The sequence below is a fragment of the Neofelis nebulosa genome, chromosome 11 (assembly GCF_028018385.1).
Source record: "Neofelis nebulosa isolate mNeoNeb1 chromosome 11, mNeoNeb1.pri, whole genome shotgun sequence".
NCBI lineage: Eukaryota > Metazoa > Chordata > Mammalia > Carnivora > Felidae > Neofelis > Neofelis nebulosa.
This window is the reverse complement of record NC_080792.1, coordinates 62,866,532-62,889,249: the sequence shown is the minus strand read 5'-3', so window position 1 is coordinate 62,889,249 and position 22,718 is coordinate 62,866,532. Positions and strand designations below refer to the sequence as shown.

Below are 22,718 nucleotides of genomic sequence, written 5' to 3'. Positions count from 1 at the left end.
ATATTTAGAAATATTGCTATTTCCACTTTCTATTTGAATTGATAGTTCAAACAACTATTACTTGAGCCCTTACTATATGCCAAGCACTATTTTGGAAGTGAACAAAAGAGACACATGTCCTGGCCCCCACAGAGCTCACACTCTAGTGGGAGCAAAGAGGATCAGACAATAAACAGGTAAATATTTAGTATGACAATGCTAAAAATGCTAAGCAGAAAAGTAAAGTGGGCAAAGGGAGGTGGGCATGCAGGGATGAGGGAATAGGTGGGGACTGCCATTCCACCAACAGTGAGAGAGTATGCGGTGTGTGGGAGAAGTATTCTAGGCAGAAAACAACTGTACTCAAACACTGGCAAGATCATCAACACTGGTGGCTTCTTCATCACTAGAGACACTGTCTAAGCTGTCTTCCAGCATCCATGAAGCTTAGTCTTCATGTGCATCCAAACTGATATCGAAACACTTTTTAAATCCATATGTGATGTGGTTACTGAAAGTTATTCCAACCTGAAACACTCATTCATGTAACATAAGGCAGTTATTTTCCCTATACACATATATTCAAGATGTCCCCTACGTAACCACTTCCTGTATTCTTTCTTAAAGTGGTATTTAAAAGGTTAATATATAACAGCCAACGTTTACATACCACCAGGGAAAATCACTGATCTCATTACATTTCTTAGTCGCTTTTAAAACAAACAACCCAATATGTCTGGTGACTTTTCAGAACATCCCAAACTAACACCCACATCCAGCAAGTAGAGCTGAATTTCCGCAAAACAATAGAAATTATTTTTTTTTAAATGTTTATTTTTAGGAAAGAGAGACAGAATGTAAGCAGGGGAGGGACAGAGAGAGAGGGAGACACAGAATCTGAAGCAGGCTCCAGGCTCTGAGCTGTCAGCACAGAGCCTGACGCAGGGCTCAAACTCGTGAACCGTGAGATCATGATCTGAGCAGAAGTTGGACACTTAATCGACTGAGCCACCCGGGTGCCCCAGTAATTTTTTTTAATGTTTACTTTTTTTAAAGTTATTTATTTATATTGAGAGACAGAGACAGCACAAATAGGGAGGGGCAGAGAGACGGGAAGATAGAATCCCAAGCAGGCTCCCCACTGCCAGTGCAGAGCCTGATGCAGGGTTACAACCCACGAAGCCATGAACTCATAACCTGAGCCGAAACCAAGAGTGAAACGCTTCACCGACTGAGCCACCCAGATGCTCCATTAATGTTTATTTTTGAGAGAGAGAGAGAGAGTGAGAGAGAGGAAAGAAAGCAGGGGAGGGGCAGAGAGAGAGGGAGAGAGAGGATCTGAAGCAGATGCTGACAGCAGAGAGCCCAACACAGGGCTTGAACTCACGAACTGTGTGATCATGACCTGAACCAAAGTTGGACACCCAACTGAGTCACCCAGGAGCCCCAACAGAAATAATTTTAAATTCTAAAGTAAGAAGCTAATTAAGAACTAATGGTAGCTTGAAAGTAACTTTGTGGCATATTTACCCACATATTCATTTCTCCCAAATATTACCTCTTAAGGGTTAAACAGGCTTCATTCAAATGCCAGGCATGACAAAGACTTGCTTACAAGTAGTTACCTCAATCACAGGCGTCTCAGCAACAGCTGTGAGAACGACTCTGCTTGCCAAGGCTTCTGCTTGTACTATGGTCTCAGCATCTGCTGAAAATGGCCAACAAGCAACACTGAATATACATCTGAAAATCCCAGGATCAGATGGTATGAAAAGTACTTTTATCTCTTCTGTGGCATGAGGTCTCATGATGACTTTATTCTTGAAAACTAAACAAGGATATGCTGAAAGATCCACCTTTAAAAAAAAGTGCCACACAGTTCGTTAAGAAATGGTTTCACATTGAAAATCAAGAATCAGAAATCAACTAGTTTAAGATCCTTTTCTTCTCAAACTACCAAATCTAGAAATTTACCTTTCAAAATATCTAAGCCTTATAACCCATTATCGATAAAGTACAATTAGTCAAAATTATGAAGACTTATGAAGATAAGTTGACTGTGTGTCCCCTAGTCTGTTTTAAAGCAAACACAGCTTATCTATACCCTCATTTCCAATGAAAGAGCCCCTGGAAAAGGCAGCACTCTGGTGCCCTGCACATCACCCAGGACCGGTTTTTGTGTCATCAGGGACATTAGACTGACTTCCAAGGTCCTGATCAGGCTACTCAGTCCATGATTATGACTCATGCCAAACCCTCCCTCCTCACTATACATGAGGGCATTCTTTTCTATTCCCGCATCCAGAGGCAACACTACTTCCTACATGCCCCTAAAAGGGCCTCCAAGCTTACCTCCCACCCTTAACACTTTCCTGCTATCACATGCTTTCCATCCAACCTCAGGATCAGAGGGTAAAGGCTAGGAAAAGGGAAGAGGGAGACTAGAGACAATCTTTTTTTTTTTTCAATGTGTATTTATTTTTGAGACAGAGAGAGAGAGAGAGCGCGCGCACACATGAGCAGGGGAGGGGCAGAGAGAGAGCGAAACACAGAATCAGAAGCAGGCTCCAGGCTCTGAGCTGTCAGCACAGAGCCCAACGCAGGGCTCAAACCCACGAATCATGAGATCATGACCTGAGCCAAAGTCAGACACTTAACTGACTGAGCCACCCAGGTGCCCCTAGACACAATCTTATTTTGCCAGGTAAATCTTACCAGGAGGTAAGAGAGAAAGTAAACTCATCCACCAATGCTCATCTGCAAGTGTCAGTCGCAAAACCAGGGCATTCCAAAATAGGAGCTGCTGACCACATTTCCCACCTTTCCTGCTCAATCATGTCTACATCATTGTAATCATGAAAGGAGATTTAGAGTATTGTACTTTACCACCTCTAACTGATCATGTGAGAGACCCTTGCTGTTAAGAGTTAATGTTAAAATTGTATTTCCAGGTATTTCAAAAGATCATGTAAAAACATGATCAGATAGGGGCGCCTGGGCGGCTCAGTCGGTTAAGCATCTGACTTCGGCTCAGGTCGTGATCTCGCAGTTCGCGGGTTCGAGCCCCATGTCGGGCTCTGGGCAGACAGCTCAGAGCCTAGAGCCTGCTCCAGATTCTGTGTCTGCCTCTCTCTGCCCTCTCCCACTCACACTCTGTCTCTCTCAAAAAAGTAAATAAATAAATAAACAGTAAAAATGTTTCTAAAAAAAAAAAAAAAAAAAAAAGATCAGATAAATTAGTCAAAAAGATTCCACTTATTGAATGAAGATATAGGTCCCAAGAATAACTTGTTTTTTGATAAATGATAGTAACTTATATTCAATCACATTTAACAAAACCAACAAATAGCAGAAATCCAAGTTTTTGGTGGTTTAAATAGCACTTAAAGCATATTCGCATGGTTTTATGAATAAATAACAATGAAATATAATGATAAATAAATAACTGATAGAAACAGAGAACCACAATCACATTTCACTTCTCAATGCAGTACTACAAGAAAAGGAGGTGCTAAGAAAAAGACACAATGTTATTCTTTCACATACCATTTCAATGATTCTGTGAAGGCATACAAGGTGGGGGAGGACAGACTCCCAAGTATAAAAGGAAATACTAGAGAAAGGAGAAATCTAACATTAATCAAAATGCAATTGCTAAGTGACAGGAGAAAGACACAGAAAGCTTACCTTTTCACCATTAACACTAACAGTGAGAACCCCAATGCTGACCTGTAGCCAGCGGTCAGTTGGGTTAAGTACACTAAGGTGGGTCTGGGAAGCAATGCCAACACAGCAAGCATGAGGAAACTTCAACTCCTCAGGTACTCTGACTTTCCCTGGGTAAAGACAGAGGGTAGTCAAATGCAAGTGATATCAAACATCTGATTAAAAGAACAATTAGTTAAATGGAAATTTTTATGTAAGACTACCTATTTACACCTAAGAGCTACAGGATGAAGTGCACTGGGTCTTTAGGAGTCCTTGACATTGTATAAGCCTCAGCCCAGGCCAACAATTTTTGCTTGCTGTATCCAGCTCAGGAAGAACAAGTACAACTGATCAAACCCACAATTTACAGCGAATCAACTCTTCAATGTACTGCCTATTAGTAATCTCTTCCTTTTTTCTGCCACAAATATAAGCCACTACCTAACCTAGTAAGAAACAACACAGGGCTCGAACTTTCAAGATTTATACATCTTCTCAGTTTTAATAAGACCAAATCTTTTCACTATCCTTATGTAGTAACTTTGGAATTTCCTTGAGAAGAACAGGGGGGTAGAAAAGACAGCACTCCAGTGGCCGTGTGTATGATGTCAGGGAACGCACAACACCCAACTCTGCTTAGAGTGACCATCTCTAGCAAAAGAATCCAGGAGCAGTTCAGCCACTGCAGACAAAAGTGGAAGGATACTGTCTCTCACCACAACTGTTATCCCCCAAAAGACTTTAAAAAGTGGAAGGAGGGGCACCTGGGTAGCTCAGTCAGTTGGGTGTCTGACTTTGGCTCAGGTCATGATCTCATGGTTTGTGAGTTCAAACCCCACGTGGGGCTCTGTGCTGACAGTTCAGAGCCTGAAGCCTTCTTCAGATTCTGTGTCTCCCTCTCTCTCTGCCCCTCCCCACTCACACTCTGTCTCCCTCTCTGTCAAAAATAAATAAACATTAAAAAAATTTTTTTTAAGTGGAAGGAGACTCACTCCTCCAGAGAGCCAATCCTGAACTGGACAGTTCCTTGTTGAAGCAATTACAGAAATCCAAGTGCAGAGCACAAGAAAGACAGGAAGACAAAGACATCAGGAGTTTCACCTGCATTAAGTGTTCATGCTTTTCTAAAGCCACGTTGGAGACCCTTGCACAGAAATATATCATGGTCTGTGATTTCAATTGAGAACAAAGAATAAAACTTAAGAGAAATTCAGGCCAACCACTATCTCCCTGAAACAAACTAGTTTTGTGGCCTCGTTTGAGAAAACACAATTTTTCAATAACAGCAAGCGACAATTAGCAGTAACAGAGGAAAAACATCTTACCAAATCCTGACAGCATTCCTGAATCCCATGGTTCAATTCCACAGTTTGTACCAACGGACTGCACGGGAAAAGGTTTTGCCGTACTTAGAAGATTCTGATTTAAGGCATTAGAATATGGGTTATAAAGGGAAGAGGTACCCATCAATCCAGAGCTGGTATTTTGCCCTAGACAAATTCCCATGGCCACAGAGTTCTGAACATGCTCTCCTGCAACAGCAGAATAAGGACAGCTTCCCGAAAATCCACAGACAGTGGCGCTGCCAGCATGGCACTGAGGCAAAACAACATTTCCAGCTGAAGACAGTGTTCCTAAATAGTGCTGGGCAAAGGGAGCCGTGGTAAAAGAATGTTGAGTCAAGAGTGTAGGAAGTGCAGTGGGCACGTTCTGCATCTCAGAAGCAGAGCCACGAGCCATGGTGCTGGGAATAGGGGCACCCTCATTTCCAGGGGCCATCCGATGAGGAATCTGGCCACTTACTGCATTGCTGGCAGTTAGCGGATCTTCAGAGGATACTCTTTCACTTTCGTTCACAGAAGCCTGACGTGACACAGGGAGGTGTGGCATCGCTGACATGGCTGGGCGGGCGAGACCTGTCTTGCTCAGTAGAGCCAGGCCCATCTGGTCCAATTCAGTGGGGTGAGAGGTCAACCCGACTGCACTGGCTTCCGATAGATCTCCACTCTTGGAGGAAAGATCTTCACTCAACCTAAAGTAAGGTTTTGCATCTTCAGGTTTGCTACTCAGAGAAGTCATTTCTGGCACATTGCCTGTATCTGAGTCTTTTTGGATAATATACGATAGTGCTCCTTTACTTCTACTTTGAAATGAACCTTTTTCTGTCAGTTTTTCCACAGCCTGTTCCTCTGATGGAACTGGACTGGCTTGAATAATTGTGGTACTCAATTCACTGGTGACATCACTCTGTGTGTGACAAATAAAATGTTAAATAATCCACAAACTGTTACAAATTCAAACCATGCTGATATAATCTCAAATAAAAAAGACCTACATGACATTAACTCTGAAAAAAAAAAGGCCAACTTTTTACAGCTGTGAAATGCAAGATTAAAAGTTAGAAAAGTGTACAGTTGTTTCACAGAAATCATGAGGAGACTAAAGAGATATATACCAATTACATCTCTGACAAATTTACACAGATAAAGGACCAGAGACAAGTACTTTCGTTAAATTTAAGGGATTGTTTTCCTGGAACTACAATAAAAAGTACAATTAAAATCTAGGTAAATTAATAACACAGGAGTTGGGTGTGACCAAGCTTTCAAGTGATATCGACATGAGTTCAGAAATAATCAATGTAACTCACAGGCTCTCCCACCCCATTGTTTGTCTATACTGCTGTTATGCTTGAAGATGCTAATCTCTTTTTTATTTATTGAGAAAGACAGAGAGAGAGCGTGTGCATGCACAAGCTGGGGAGGGGCAGAGAGAGAGGAAGAGAGAATCCCCAAGCATATTCAGTTCAGCACTGTCAGTGCAGAGCCCAACACAGGGCTCAATCCCATGAACTGCAAGATCACACCCTGAGCTGAAATCAAGAGTCAGACTCTGAACAGACTGAACCACCGAGGCACCTCCATGCTGATTTCTATGAGCACTCTTTTCTGATGTCTAAGATTATGTGGTTCTGTTTTCTTAAATAAGAAGTAACAGCCGCAGTTAATGTTCATATATTCATTTCATGATAATGCATCACCATAGGAGTGACATCTACATCTCTGCAGGGTCAACCAACTGGAATTTACGTACAAGTTAAGATGCACTTAACCCTCACTGACTATTCTTGGCACTTGGTTTGGAAATTTTTCTTACACCAAACAGATAGAGACATTAATAAACAAAGACCAGGTTATTTGCCAGATATCATCAACCAATCAAATCAATAAAAATAAATAACAGCCAGTATGTATTCAGTGGTGACTTCTTGGTGCCAAGCCCTGTTTTCACATCACTGTCTCTCCTTACAGATGAAGAAAGAGGAAGCTACAGTCTATCTCAGAAAGTAGCAGAGGAGAGCCCATCTAACTCCATAATTCAGCCTGTATTATACTAAGTACATAAAGACCCAACATTTAACAGCACCATCAAAATGACAGCTTTCAAGGATTTGCCCAACATGACACCATATATATATAGTAACTTTAGTGAATATATTTAGTAATGGGTTAGTGGAGGAGGACTGTATTGCAATCAATAGTTATATTCATTCAGCTCATTAAAAAACTGAATACTATCATATTCACCACACACACACACACACACACACACACACACACACACACACATAATAAAATCTAGTTTCTCCCACATAAATCCCTCAGATCTACCTGCTTCTCTCCTATCGTCACTGCCACTAGCTTAATCCAAGCCCACAGCGTCTCTTGCCTGACTGACTACAGCAGTCTGGTGTCAAATCCTCCTGGTTCTAATGAGCTTTTAAAAAATTAATACAGGTCATGTCGGTGTCCTGCTTAAGAGCCTTCAAACTCCCAAATTTTACATCCAAGACTCTTCATGGTTTGGCCTCTCCCCATCCCCATGAATGACTCACTGCAGCCTTCTACTGTACAACTCCATATCTTCCCTCATTCGTCTGCTTCCTCCCTGCCAAGTAATTCTGCAAAATATGGTTTCAATACATTATTTATCCCTCCCATAAACCTTTGTTGAACCATCACCAAGTCCAATCAGATTTGTAGTTACCTCCTTCTGAATCCCACAGCATACCTAGGTGGATCACAGTGTACTTCATTACAGTATACCTGGTAAGTGTCCCCCAACAGACTAGAAGCTTTTAGAGGGCAGATACTAAAATACTTGTGTACATCTAGTGCCTACTCAACATGAGTAGCTGTTTGATCAAAACACACACACACACCCTAAAGGTAAAACAGCAACAGAAATTACATAGGCCTAAATTTCAGTCTGACTCCTACATCAGTAATACTTTAAAGCATAAGCTTTAATGAAGAAATAACAGAAATGCTGCCCACCTTGCAGTCCTCAAGGCAATGATCTGAGGCTAGAGTGGGACGGGTGCTCTCTTGTTCAGACACATAAGTCAGCCTACTCACACTAGCTTGTGGACACACCAACTGAGACAACTCACTCTCACAGGGAAGCTTCTGATGAGCTGCTGAACCAGAAGACTCTGAAGCACACCTAAAAGGGAGAATATCTCATGATTAGAGTTTTCCATTCCCTTATTTAACATTATCTAGACTGACAAAAAGCCATTTCTGCTTGCCTACAAGTTTGTTAATCTATAGTCTCTGCTCTAGCTGCCATATATAATAACTCAATCATGGATTCTTTTTTTTTTTTTTACCTTAATTATCTAAAATTATAAATCATATCCCTATTGAATAAAGTACTTGGTAAACTATTGTAAGAAAAAGGGTTGTGGCATTTTCATTAACAAACTTCATATACAGTCACAGAACAATGCTAGTCATTTATTTGATAAACATTTATTGGGGGCGCCTGGGTGGCGCAGTCGGTTAAGCGTCCATCTTCAGCCAGGTCACGATCTCGCGGTCCGTGAGTTCGAGCCCCACGTCAGGCTCTGGGCTGATGGCTCGGAGCCTGGAGCCTGTTTCCGATTCTGTGTCTCCCTCTCTCTCTGCCCCTCCCCCGTTCATGCTCTGTCTCTCTCTGTCCCCAAAAAAAAAAAAAAAAAAAAAAAAAAGTTGAAAAAAAAAATTAAAAAAAAAAAAACATTTATTGAATACCTGATATAAAGCAAGGAGCAGAGTGTTCAAAAATTCCTGCCCTCAAAGAGTACAGATGAAAAAAAGAATCACATATATAAGTGCAAAGAAATGGTATCAGTCATACACCGCTGAGCGGAATATGAAGTGAAACAACCTTTGGCTGAGCAATTAAGCAATGCATATCAAAAAAAAAGCAATGCATATCATTTTGACTCAGACATTCTACACCTAGGAATTAATCCTAAGGAAAAAAAATCAATGCTATTTATAAAGACTTTATCAAAAGGGTATGTCATCCTTTAATAAAGCAAGAAATCCTAATCATATAGGAGAAATTAGGCTATAGAAATTATGGCACAAACACACAATAAAACACTGTGCAGCCATTTTAAATCATGCTGTTGAGTATTATCCTTTGACTCAGAAAGATGTTCATTACATTAAAAAAAAAAAAAAAGATTAGAGGGATGCTTGGGTGGCTCAGTCAGATAAGTGTCCAACTCTTTATTTCAGCTCACGTCATGATATCATGGTTTGTGAGCTCGAGCCCTGCATGGAGCTCTGTGCTGACATTGTGGAGCCTTCTTGGATTCCCTCTCTCTCTCTCTGTCTCCCCTCTGCTCACGCACTTGTTCATGTGTGCTCTCTCTCAAAATAAATAAATAAATTTTTAAAAAATCATTAAAAAAAGGAAAGGAACAAATGTACTTTGGGTGTATTACTTCAAGTAATGACAAGTGAACTGTAAGAATGCATGGAAATAAAGAGAGAAATTTCAGTTGAGATGTCAAACTTCAAAGGAATCCCAAAACTGCCAAGGAGCTAGCCATATGGAGACACAAAGGTGGTTCTGGAATTAGAAGGTCTAAATCAGTCCTATGAACCTGCTGGAAAGTAGGTGGAAGATCAGCTAACAGGAATGCTAATGAACAGCAAAACTTATCAGAAAAAGTACACTCACCAAAAAAATGTTGCCACTGGACAGATGAAAATTTTGACCAATAGTAAACCATGAGTTAAAAAAAAACAAAACAAAACAAACAACACTTAAAGGAATACAAGATGGCAGAAACTAGAGAAAAAGAATAACAATATCCCACTCAAAAAAAAATCACACTCATTTTATCATAACAGAAAAGGATGACTTCAATAAAAGTAAATGTACACAAAATTAGTCTATGTAGGAACAAAAAGCATAATTGATACTAGAGAAAATCAACGATGCAGAGTGTAAACACTTGAGCAGCTACACCATCATACAGAGTGAATGTATAAAAAAATGAAAATTAGGAAAAAGAAAACAGTCATAGATGACCAGAGAAGACAGTGTCCACTAATGGGAAACCAGGGTTCTCAAAAGGAAGGAGAATAGATGGAACACAATCAACAATCAAAGGTAACAGAAAATAAAACTTGAAGAAAGAAAGAATTATGTATGCAGAGGTTAGGATAACCCAGGAAAATCAACTGAGACTGATATAGGCATTTGAAGTTGAGGAGGGAAAAAAGAGAGAAGAAGGCTGTAGTAGGAAACTAAAACAGAGCTAGGAACAAGGCTGGAACAAAAACACATGTTGTGCAACAGGGGAACAGATACACGGCACGGTCATAGTAATGTGATGGAGTGCTATGCAGCCATGAGCACAAGGAGCTACTGGTACAGGCAACCACAGGATCAATCTCAAAAACATGTTAAGCGGAGGAAGCTAGACACAGAAAAATGTATGATTCCACTGAAATAAAATGCAAGAACAGACAAAACTAAACTATGGTAATATGGAACAGAAAGTGAATGCTAGGGTGGGGCCAGGGAAGGAGGAGGAGAATTGACTTGAAAAAGGTAAAGGATTGTTAATGGGGCGGGGGCGGGGGGTGGGGATATAAATGTGCTATCTCTTTTAGAAGGTGGTATTTATTTTTTTTAAATTTTTATTAGAGCAAGCACACAAGTAAGAGAGAGGGGCAGAGGGAGAGAGAGAGAATCCCACGCAGGCACCATGCTCAGCGCGGAATCTGACACAGGGCTTGATCCCACAACGCTGGGATCATGGCCAGAGCAGAAATCAAGAGTTGGACGCTCAACCGACTAAGCCACTCAGGCACTCCAGCGGGCAGGGGGTATTTAAATAAGTGTACGTAAGTGTCAGAAATCCACTGACCGAAATCTTTATGATCTGTGTATTTTACTACATGTTAATTATATATCAGTAAAAATATAATACAACAACGCATACTGTTAAATCCTAAAATTGGGTTAGGAGTGGGCCAAAACTTGGACAATAAGCTTGTTAGTAGGCTAAACTGCACCCAAAATGATTCATGGATTAATTTCATGTCACAGACTGATCGAGAGATCTCAACCAGTATTTACTTTGGTGGCGATGGCAGCAAAACACGTATGCTGAGCAACTCAGCAACACACCATCACTCTCCTTGCATTTTCCCCAGCAATGTTAATTCAGAGCATTCACCCACTTCTAAATTGGCCTTTTCTCATTAAGGCCTGTTGTTTTGTCCCAGGCTAACAGGTGAGGGTGCAGGTAACTGGCTAGCTTACCCATGTGGCGTAAGCTTACCAATTCCATGATCACTTTAGAAAGGTAAACATGATACCCTCATTCAAAATATCTGAACATATACCAACTTCATGAAAAACTTTAGTATCTCCCTAAGTATATTTCCTACACATAATAGAGAAGTAAATTTTTTTAGGAGCACAAGAAAAATTGGGTGGGTCCAGCCAGCATTTTGTGTCTGACCAAGGGTACTATGAAGGAAAAAATGTAAGTCTTTATACTGATAGCTTTCATTAAATGCCTTCACATACAATTTAAAAATATCAAAACCACAGAAAACAAGATGAAATTGGAAAAGTACACAGAGGGAAGAGACATTGCAGAAAACATTGTAAGGAATGCAGAGATCAAACATGTGAAATGCAAACAAGATGAAACAGAAATTAAGAAACAGGCAGATCATGGTGGTGGTGGTGAAGTTCTGTACCTTTCATTGTGGTGGTGGTTGTTACATGAATTCATACCTGTGATAAAATGACACTGAATTCTACCCATACATTCACTGGTGGTGACACCATGCTATAATTATAAGAAATGTAACCACTAGGGGAAACTTGGTGAAGGGGACATGGGAATCCTTCTACAGTATCTTTGTAACCTCCTGTGGATCTATAATTTTTCCAAAATAGTAAGTTCTTAAACAAATGATTAAAGAGAAAATAAATGCAGATGTCAAGCAAAATAGATCTCACACAGGAATCTCTAGAGCCCTGGGGGCAGTAAGGTGATGGAGCAGGATCGTACTTTAACAAGTAATTCAAAAAAATTTTCCCTTCCTTAAATGCTTGAATCCACATACTGAATGGTATACCGTGTGATGGGACAAAGTAACCACGAAGAGTCAACATAGAGATAGAGCCTACTAAAATTAAACTAGACTTGAAAGATAAGGCATCTTTTGGCATAAGCTTACAAAAAGATCAAGTCAATTCTGAGACAGAAAGAATTGGGATGACTCAGATTTCCCTCCTACATTCTACAGCGACAGTAAAGCAATCCCTACAAAAATCTTAAGGAGAAAAGCATAAGCCAAAGATTTTAAACAGAGCCACACCATGCTTCCATTACAAAAGACACAGGTTTAACTATGGAACATAAAAGAGCCTAGGGAGTATTGTTCCCTCCGTCCTCTGAGCAAATTACCACAGAACATACTTCAGTCAAGAGAGGAAACACCTAATGGCTAAAAATGAATATATTTAAATACAGAATAAAAACTAAACAAGTGTAGGATACAGTGATGAATCAAAATGTAAATGAAATGCCAACAGAGAAACTACGTACCTAAAAAGAAAAAAGTGGAAAGGGAAAGAACATGAGAATAAATTCTCTAATTGTCTCATTGGTCACAAACACTATTATGGGTTGAACTGTTTCCCCAAAAAATGTATGTTAAAGTCTTAACACCCAGTACTTCAGAATGTGACCTTGGTTGGAAATGGGGGCACTAAAGATGTAAGTAATTAAAATAAGGTTATAGTGGAGTAGGCTGGGCCCTCAATCCAATGTGAATGGTGTCCTTGTAAGAGAGAACTCTGGACAAAAAGACACAAGACAGCCATGTGAATACAGAGGCAGAGATTAGAGTAATTCATCTACAAGCCAGTGGACACCCAGGACTACCCTAAGCTGGAAGAGGTAAGGAAGGACCTCCCCTAAAAGCCTCAGTTTAAGGACTTCTTTATTTTTAAGTAATCTCTACACCCAATGTGGGGCTGGAATTCACAAGCCCGAGATCAAGAGTTGCACACTATATGGAGCGCCTGAGTGGCTCAGCTGGTTAAGCGTCCGTCTTCGGCTCAGGTCATGATCTCATGGTTTGTGAGTTCAAGCCCCACATCAGGCTCTGGGCTGACAGCTCAGAGCCTGGAACCCACTTCAGATTCTGTTTCTCCCTCTGTCTGCCCCTCTGCTGCTTGCACTCTCTCACATGGTCTCAAAAATAAACATTAAAAAAAAATTTTTTTAATAAAACAAAATAAAGAGTTGCACACTACACCAGCTGAGCCAGCCAAGCACCCCCCTCCCTGTCTCTTATATTGTGTCAACAATAAATAAACATTAAAAAAATGTTTTTTAAATAAAACTAAAAATAAGAAGAGGTGTACGCTATACCAGCTGAGCCAGCCAAGCACCCCCCTCCCCCAAAAGCTTCAGAGATAACATGGCCCTGAAATTCCCATCTACAGAGTATGAGACAATACCTTTCTGTTGTGTTAAACCACCCAGTTGGTGACACTGTTATGGCAGCTATGGGAAACTAACACAGCTGGAACTCAAAGAACATCATTTAAAAGCCGTTAAAACAAGTGTCAGAAGCAGAAGCGTATTTAATGATACAAAGATAAATACTCGATAACTTTACAAATATCAGGGAGGAGATGTAGGAGAAAAATTGGTGGATGACATCAATCATGACAAGTCAGGGCCAGATGACCTTCAAATATGGTTGGGCTGGAGACTTCTAATGTTTTGTAAACATGAACCATTAAATAAGAGGTGGCTGTGTATATGAAAAAGTATTGCAAGATGAACTTATATATGAATAACTGAAACTGGAAATTATTAAGCCCTCCACTGATATTAAGCTCTAGCTTACCCATACCGTTACAGATGAGTATGCAAAACTTCAATGGCAGTTAGAGAAACCCTTAATAGTTAACTTTGAAATTAGATACAATTTCAACCTGTTCCAAAATATTGAAAATTTCTGGGGTGCCTGGGAGGCTCAGTCAGCTGAGTGTCCAACTTTGGTTCAGGTCATGATCTCAGGGCTCGTGAGTTCGAGCTCCATGTCAGTCTCTGTGCTGACAGCTCAGAGCCTGCTTCGGATTCTGTGTCTCCCTCTCTCTGTTCCTGCCCTACTTGCTCTCTCTCTCTCTCAAAGTAAATAAACACTCAAAAAAATTTTTTTAAATATTGAAAATTTTTATAATTTTACTGTTTAGGCAAGTTTTTCTGTTTATTAACATCTTTCAATTGCTGTTTATTAACATCCTTCCATAGAGAAACATATAAAAGATCTTTCATAAAGCCATAAAAGGCAAAATGTATAAATTTAATAGTAAACTTACTATGTGGCAGAAAATGCAAGCAAAGTAAAAAACAAAACAAAACAAAACAAAAAAAAACCTTCTTTTTTAAAAAAAAGTATTTTTTTTTTTTTTTTTTTTTTTTTTTTTTAGCATGAGTGTGGGAGGGCCAGAAAGAGAGGGGGAGAGAGAATCCCAAGCAGGCTCCTTGCTGTCAGCACAGAGCCTGATGTGGGCTCGAACCCATGAACTGTGAGATCATGACCTGAACCGAAACCAAGAGTCAGAGGCTTAACCACCTGAGCCACCCAAGCACCCTGAAATAAAAAACTTCTTAAGACTAGGAACTATAACTAATATCACAAAGGGCTATTCATCTCCCTAATACAGGGCCCCTAATTGTAGGGACCATCAAAGGCCCCTACAATTGGAGACAAAAAAGACTAAAAATCATCAGAAAAATGAGCAACAAACATGAAGAAATACTTTGTATCTACAGTATCTATCAGATACTTTGTATCTACAAAGTATCTATTCAGGATACTCACCATCACTCCTAAAACATATGAATTAAAGTCATGTTGAAACACTGTTTTTTTCACCTATCAAAATATCAACCATCAAAAAGTTTTATAAACATTCTGCTGATGAGGCTGTGGGAAAACAGGCTCTCAAACTGTTGGTGGGAAAATTAAAGCAATACAATCTCTATGGAGTGGTTGTACTAATTTAAATATGAACACGAATGCAAATACTCTTTGATTCAATAATGTCATTTATGGGCATGTATCCTACATGTATCTATTTCACATGAACAAAATGACTATAATACAGACGAGGCTTGTATAACAAAAGTAACCTTGTATAGCAAAACATTGAGGAGTGTGTAAAGGACCCTATATTGAGTATAAAAAGTGATGCCAACAAGAATATATATTCATATTTGGTTATGAATGCATAAAGAAACTCTAGATACCTAAGAAACTAATAACAGCAGCTCCCTGGTGAAGGCATTGGGGAACTAGGTAGACAAGGAACACAGTAATGAAGGGAAATATACAGAGGCGCAGGAGTGCATCTACACATAACTACATATACATACATTTCACAAAGCAGTAAATTTACATTCTTCAAAAATTATACATACACATATACTTATATATGTATATAATGCAAATTATGGCACTTTAAAAGAATTGCATTTTATTTATTAAAAAAATTTTTTTTAAATGTTTATTTGTTTTGAGAGAGAGAGAGAGACAGACAGACAGACAGAGCACAAGTGGGGGCGGCAGGGGGGAGGGCAAAGAGAGAAGGAGACACAAAATCCGAAGCAGGTTCCAGGCTCTGACCTGTCAGTACAGAGCCTAGATGCAGGGCTCGAACCCATGAATTGTGAGATCGTGACCTGAGCCAAAGTTGGATGCTTACCCAACTGAGCCACCCAGGCACCCCTAAAAAAATTACATTTTAAAATGTTCTTAAAACTTGATGGTTAAATTGGCTTGAGTTAAAACCTATGAAATACTATGATTCTTCTAACCCTTGAAAAATTATTTGCCAATCTCATTAGCATTAAAAAATCAAATTAACACTACAAGATAAAAAAAAAAATCCAAAACTTTAAGCTATTTAATGCTGATAATAAGGGGCACCTGGGTGGCTCAATTGGTTGCGCGTCCGACTTCAGCTGAGGTCATGATCTCACGGTCTGTGAGTTCGAGCCCCACTCAGGTTCTGTGCTGACAGTTCAGAGCCTGGAGCTTGCTTTGGATTCTGTGTCTCCCTCTCTCTCTGCCCCTCCCCCACTCGCGCTCTGTCTATCAAAAAATGAATAAACACTAAAAAAAAAAAATTTTTAATGCTGATAAGAAAACAGTGAAATGGATACTCTTACCATGACTGATGGTGAGAATGCAAGTCTTTAAGACCTATTCAGAAAATAATTCACTAATAATTTCCTGACCTGGTAATTTCTCTTCTAGAGATCTATCCTTAAGAAATCAGTCAAAACACAGAAAAAAAAAATCAAGGGCAAAGTTGTTCATCTCTGTATCATTAAAATGGCAAACAAACAATACAATTAACTGGCAAAACACAGTAAAATGTTGTAGTATCTACCACTATCCACCAGAGCCATCAAATAATCCATTCCTGATTCACTGTGCAGACTGTAACATTACTAATTTCCTCTTAAATATACAAAGAATCATCATAATAAGTGAATAAGAATTTACACAGAAAAATGGCTTGAAACAAATTCACAAATATTTACAATACTTACCTCTGAGAAATGAACCTATAAATGATTATTTTTCTTCTTCACACTTTTTCTAATTTTCTTATACTGAACATATATTTTTATTAAAGAAAAAGAAAAACAAAAGGTAAGCACCTACCCTGATAAACTTGTTCCAGATATTTCACTAGGAGAAGAATGACTCAGTGGAGAGGAGGAAGGTCTGAAGCTTTCCTGGTCGTCCTCTGAGCTGTGTTCACCATGCTCAGGAGAGTGATTTTTCAAATCTACCAGAAAGGTGTTATTTTCCAATGAGAACAACAACAAAATACACCACTTGTGTGCAATTTTGGAAATGTGACCAATTACTTCGACACTTACCAACATTTTTAGGCGCAATTATAGAATGTTTTCCAAAAGTCACATGTTTTTCACTGTTGCTTCCTTCACTAAGATACTCATTTTGGCTCTGATTTTCTCTATTATTTTGTATTTCTTCACACTCTTCTGACATCCAAACGGATGCTACTCTGGGGTTCTTTACTAATGAATAATTATTAGGTATTGGAGTGCATACTGAGGTGGCTGTTTTGTGATTGCCAACATCTGATAATTTGTTATCAATAGGGTATGTCTTCACATCAACTATTGCACTTTCACTCTCTTTTCTATTTGTAAGAATTGAATTTGGAGAGCTTGTTCTAAATGATTCTTGATTCTTGTGCTCTCCATTTTCACCATAAAAAGTACATGCTGTATTTTTTTCTGGTTCCCTTATATTAGCAGCATCTAAGTCCACTGTATGGATATCTTGTGTAGTCTGTTCTTTTGGTAAAGATAAATCCCAAATATCAGACACACCAGCTCTTGAAAAGTTTTCCAGCCCACCTTCACACCTACTAACTTCTGTTTTTTTAAGGTATTTTTCCATATCAAACATGCTGGATCCATTACTTTTTTCTGTATCATTAGGCACAAACTGAGACACAATGGAATAGTCCTTTTGTTTATCGTCTTCCTGTAAAGTCTTCTCTCTGGTTTTATTTGAAAGTGCCTTGATCATGGCAGCAAGTTGGGAAGGATCAGTACTCACTGATGCATCTGCAATGGCTGAAGCAATGGTGCTTATCCTAAGTACAGAATCACCACCAGTAGGTGGCTTGCTTTTGTATCTTTGGGGTTTGCTACTCATGAAGGAAGTGTCCTAGAAATGAGAAAATTCACATCAGATAAATTTACCTCCTTTCCATGAACATGTACATATTAATTTAATCTTTAGACATTACATAAGATTTAATAGCAACAAGAAATTAATGGTAATACCAATTAATACCGTAACTTAAAAAGACAGCTACTATCAACTTTACTTACGGAGTCCTGGTTTACCCACAAAATTAGATTATCAATTGTCCAAAAAAAAAAAAAAAAAAAATCTTCAGGAGTTAAAGAGATGCTAAAAAGATGTTAAAACTGAACCAGACAGTAATTTAAAACAAAAAAATTAAGATACTGAGATTGAGAAATCACTGAGCCATTGTGATTCCAAGCATAATTCTTGGCAATTTCATTCAACCATTGGAATTACTTATTAAGAAGACACAAATAGGAACCATGGGCAAACAATGGAAATGGAACTAACAGCAAAAAACACAGATGTATTTAATACAAAAATGCAAGTTAAGACTTCTATCTCCAATAATAGCAGACTAAATGATGGAAACCAACTCTGGCTGAGAACAATTAGAACTGGAGAGCATAGGGGCGCCTGGGTGGCGCAGTCGGTTAGGCGTCCGACTTCAGCCAGGTCACGATCTCGCGGTCCGTGAGTTCGAGCCCCTCGTCAGGCTCTGGGCTGATGGCTCGGAGCCTGGAGCCTGTTTCCGATTCTGTGTCTCCCTCTCTCTCTGCCCCTCCCCCGTTCATGCTCTGTCTCTCTCTGTCCCAAAAATAAATAAAAAATGTTGAAAAAAAAAAAAATTAAAAAAAAAAAAAAAAAAAAGAACTGGAGAGCATATCCAGAAGCTTCTCTTAGAAGGCACTGGAGAGCTAAAAAAGAAACAAAAACGATGGGGTCAGAATCCAAAAGAAGCAACAATCCCAGAGAGGTGAAGCCAGTAATGAGGACGCTCCTCCCTATGGGGATCTACTGTTTCAAGAAAAGGCTGTGGACACGACTTTAAGAAGCAGCTCAGCAAAGCTGTTCTTATGGTGGTGAGGGTATAAAAAGAGTTCACTGTCGACCAATAATGAGGGGGAGGGTGTAGCCCTGTAAAACATCCATGCTTTAGTATGAGACCACAAATGACTACACCCTAGAGAAAAGGGAAACCAAAATTAGACTGGTTCTCATAAGGACTGAGGGCCAGGCTCCAATCAGTTCAATCTCAGTAACTAGACTAAAATGATCTGAGATTGCTAGCATTCCTCATTCATGTCAGAAGCAAACATAAACCCTGTCTAGAAGATTATAACTCCCATGGCCTCAAATTATTTCAATAACTTTTCCTGTAAAAATACACCCCTCCATCAATGAATGACACATGATGTTCCAAGATAAAGTGACCCAAATCCCAGAGACACAGACCCATGGGGGATATACAGAAAATGGAGTTATCAGAATTTAAAACACATCTAAATCTAAAACATAAGATCTAAAATTATACTTAAGGAAATAAAAGACAATATTGAGAACACAGAGGACTAGAAATTATAAAGAACTAAATACACATTAGATTATATAGTTGAAAAATACAATAACAAATTAAGAACCCAGTAGATAGATTTAACAACAACTTGGACTCAAGTGAAAAAAGAATGAGACTTAGAAGTCTGAAAAAATATTCAGAATGAACCATAAAAGAGAAAGTAACAGAAAATACACAATAGAACAGAGAGAACAGGAAAAAGGGATACTCTGAGAAAGTCTAACATACCTGTACCTGAACTCTCAAAAGAAAAAGGAGAGAAATAGAACAAAAAGTTTATTTGAAGATAAACTGGCTGCAAATTTTCTAAAACTTATGAAAGTCAACAACCCAAGATTCAAGAAGGCCTACAAACCCCAAACAGGATAAAACAAAAGGTATCTAAGCACATCCCAGCAAAACAGATTAAAAACCAAAGATAAAAATGTTTAAAGAAGGCAGGTAAGATATATTATCTTTAATAAAGTTAGCAATAAGAATGAAATGTGAAATAATATATTCAAATTGCTAAAAGTTGCTTTTAACATAGAAGTCTATACTAAACAAAAATATGCTTTAAGAATAAAGGTGAAATAAAGATATTTTTTAGAGATAAAAACAGAATCCATTACCAGTAGACCCTTATTAAAAGAAATTATAAGGATATTCTTCAAGCAAAATAAAATCTCAGATGGAAAGTCAGAGATGCATATTGGTTTTATATATAATAGCAGTCACCACAACCTTCATCAAATGGCTTATAGGGTTTATATAGAGATTTAAAATATAAAACAATAGTAACTTGTAAGACTGAAGTGGAATAAACAGTGTTTTTTGGTCCTGTTAACTAAGAGGTAAGAAAAAGAACAAATTTCAATTTTTATTAAACATTAGTAATCAAAGAAAACAGGTTATAATTTCTTAGGTAATTACTAAAATAACAGGAAAAGAATATACAATCACCAAATTAATAAAGGGAGGAAACTGGAGTAATATAAAAAAATACTTCTAAAAAATCCACAAGAATATACCAAAAAAAAGAATGAAAGTGAATAAAAAGACCAGAATTAAATGCCTATATATTGGTAATTCCATTAAATGTAAGAAAGAAAGAATGACTGTGAAACTGGTTGAAAAATAAAATCCAATTCTATGTACTTTTAAGAGACACATCTAAAATATGAAGATATAGAAGGTTAAAAAGCAAAATAAAAAAGATATAATATGTAAACACTAAATAATTAAACACTAAAGAAAGAAAGCTGGTATTACTTATATAGATTAATATCAGATTAGGCTTAAAGCATAATGCATAACTAAAGACAAAGGCAGTCATGCACAATGACAGAAGGTTCGATTCACCAGAAACAATTCTAATTTGTACATACCTAAAAACATAGCCTCGAAATTTGTCAAGCAAATACTGCCAGATTCATAATGAATAACAGACAAATCCATAATAATAGGGTGAGATTTTATAATATCTAAGTAACTGAAAGAACAAGCACAATAATTTTAAGGATACATTTGATCACCATGATTTTGTAAATTTCACCTAAATAAAATATACAGAAGAGAGCAACCAAAGATCACACCACAGGCATTCCTGTCATGTGCATAGAAAGTATTTTCAAAAATTGAACATGTCTCAATAAATTTCAAAGGACGAAAACCCAAATTTCTCTGACTACTGTACAACCAGGCCTATAATCAATATTTTAAAATTAGGAAAATCCTCAAATGTTTGGAAACTAAGCGATACACTTGAAAAAACCAATGGACCAGAGAAATTAGAAAATACATTAAACGGACTAATAAAGACAGTATGACATATCAAAACGTGATAAAAAAATAGAATGGGATGCAACAAAATCCCAGCTTTCAGGGAAATTTAGATCATCAGATGTTTATGTAGGAAAAGCAGAAAAATTAGGCTAAGTATTCATTTCCAGAAGTTAAAAAAACAACAAATTAAATCCACAGAGAATATGAGGAAGGAAACAAAGACCAAAAACTATGAACAGAAAGAGAATAAAATTAGTGAGTTAATAAAATCAAGAAATATCTGGTAAGAATTACTAAGGGAAAAAAGAGAGAGGCAAAAGAACCAATATATAACAAAGAAGACATCACTTAAGAACCTAACGTATTAAACAATCACAAGAGGATATTATGGAGTGATATATTTTCAAGTTTATTTATTTAATTAAAAAAAATTTTTTTTAATTTATTCATTTTGAGAGAGACACAGAGAGAGACAGCAGGGGAGGGGCAGAGAGAGAGACAGAGAGAGAATCCCAAGCAGATTCGGCACTATCAGCATGGAGCCCAATGTGGGGCTCGAACTCAAGAAATGTGAGATCGTGACCTGAGCTGAAACCAATAGTCGGACGCTTAACTGACTGAGCCACCCAGGTGCCTCTCAAGTTTAGATGAAAGGTTAAAATTCCTAGGAAACTAAACTTTATTAAAATGGACACAATTTTCTTAGGTTTATTTATTTTGAGAGAGAGAGAGAGAATGAGAACAGGGAGGAGCAGAGAGAGGGAGAGAAAAATCCCAAGCAGCTGTCATAGTGGAGCCCGAAGCAGGGCTCAAACCCACAAACTGTGAGATCATGACCTGAGCTGAAACAAAGAATTGGACGTTTAACCAACTCGAGCCACCCATGCACCCAGAAACGGACACAAGTTTTAAACATCAGAATAGTCTTATAACTATTAAAGAAATTGAATCAGCAATTAAAAAGTATTAATGAAAACTCCAGACTCAGAGGATCTCACCAATGTATTCTACCAAAACTAATAGCATCAATCTTACAATCTTCTGGAAAAAGAGAAAAAATGAGACCATCAAAACCTTGATACCAAAACCAAAAAGGCATTCTCTCACAGATGCAAAATTCTAAATAGACCATTAGCCAACCAAATCCAAGTGATCTATAAAAAAGACAGTGGATCATAACCCAAGTAAAGTTTACTCCAAGTGTAGAAGAACGGTATAATATTAAAAAACTATTTAATGTAATTCACCACATTACCAGAAAAAAAAAAGCTTATGTTTACCTTGATAGATACAAAAAAGTATTTGACAAGATTCAACCTCTTTACAAGTTAAAAACAAACTAGGAGACAAATATTAGAAGGGAATTTTAAAAATCAATGATAAAAAAAAAAAAAAAAGACCCTACAGCACATTTCCAATTTACAAATAAAATACTGAAGAGCTTTCCCACCCTGTCAGGAAACCCCAGTATCAGCACTTCTCTTCAACACAATTTTGAGGTGTAGTCAGGTTAGCTAGTCAAAGAAATGAAGGTATCAAAACCAGAAAGGAACAAAACTGTTGTTATTCTTAGATGATAAAACTGCATACATAGAAAAAAAATTATATATATACATAACATGTATTTCTGTTTAGCTACAAAAAGGAAGAATGGAGTT

At 38.1% G+C, this 22,718-nt stretch overlaps 1 protein-coding gene across 4 annotated transcripts in view; it reads right to left on the bottom strand.

Moving 5' to 3' along the window:
• Positions 1 to 22,718, bottom strand: part of CEP192 (centrosomal protein 192) — a 133,667-nt gene that overhangs the window by 48,965 nt on the left and 61,984 nt on the right. For all 4 annotated transcript variants that reach the window (XM_058692796.1, XM_058692794.1, XM_058692795.1 and 1 more), the window contains 6 exons: positions 16,973 to 17,795; positions 16,752 to 16,878; positions 8,025 to 8,193; positions 5,013 to 5,934; positions 3,667 to 3,815; positions 1,605 to 1,835 (listed from right to left, as the gene is read on the bottom strand). In XM_058692796.1, the coding sequence (XP_058548779.1) occupies positions 1,605 to 1,835; positions 3,667 to 3,815; positions 5,013 to 5,934; positions 8,025 to 8,193; positions 16,752 to 16,878; positions 16,973 to 17,795 (2,421 nt within the window). The remainder of the gene's footprint in view (positions 1 to 1,604; positions 1,836 to 3,666; positions 3,816 to 5,012; positions 5,935 to 8,024; positions 8,194 to 16,751; positions 16,879 to 16,972; positions 17,796 to 22,718) is intronic.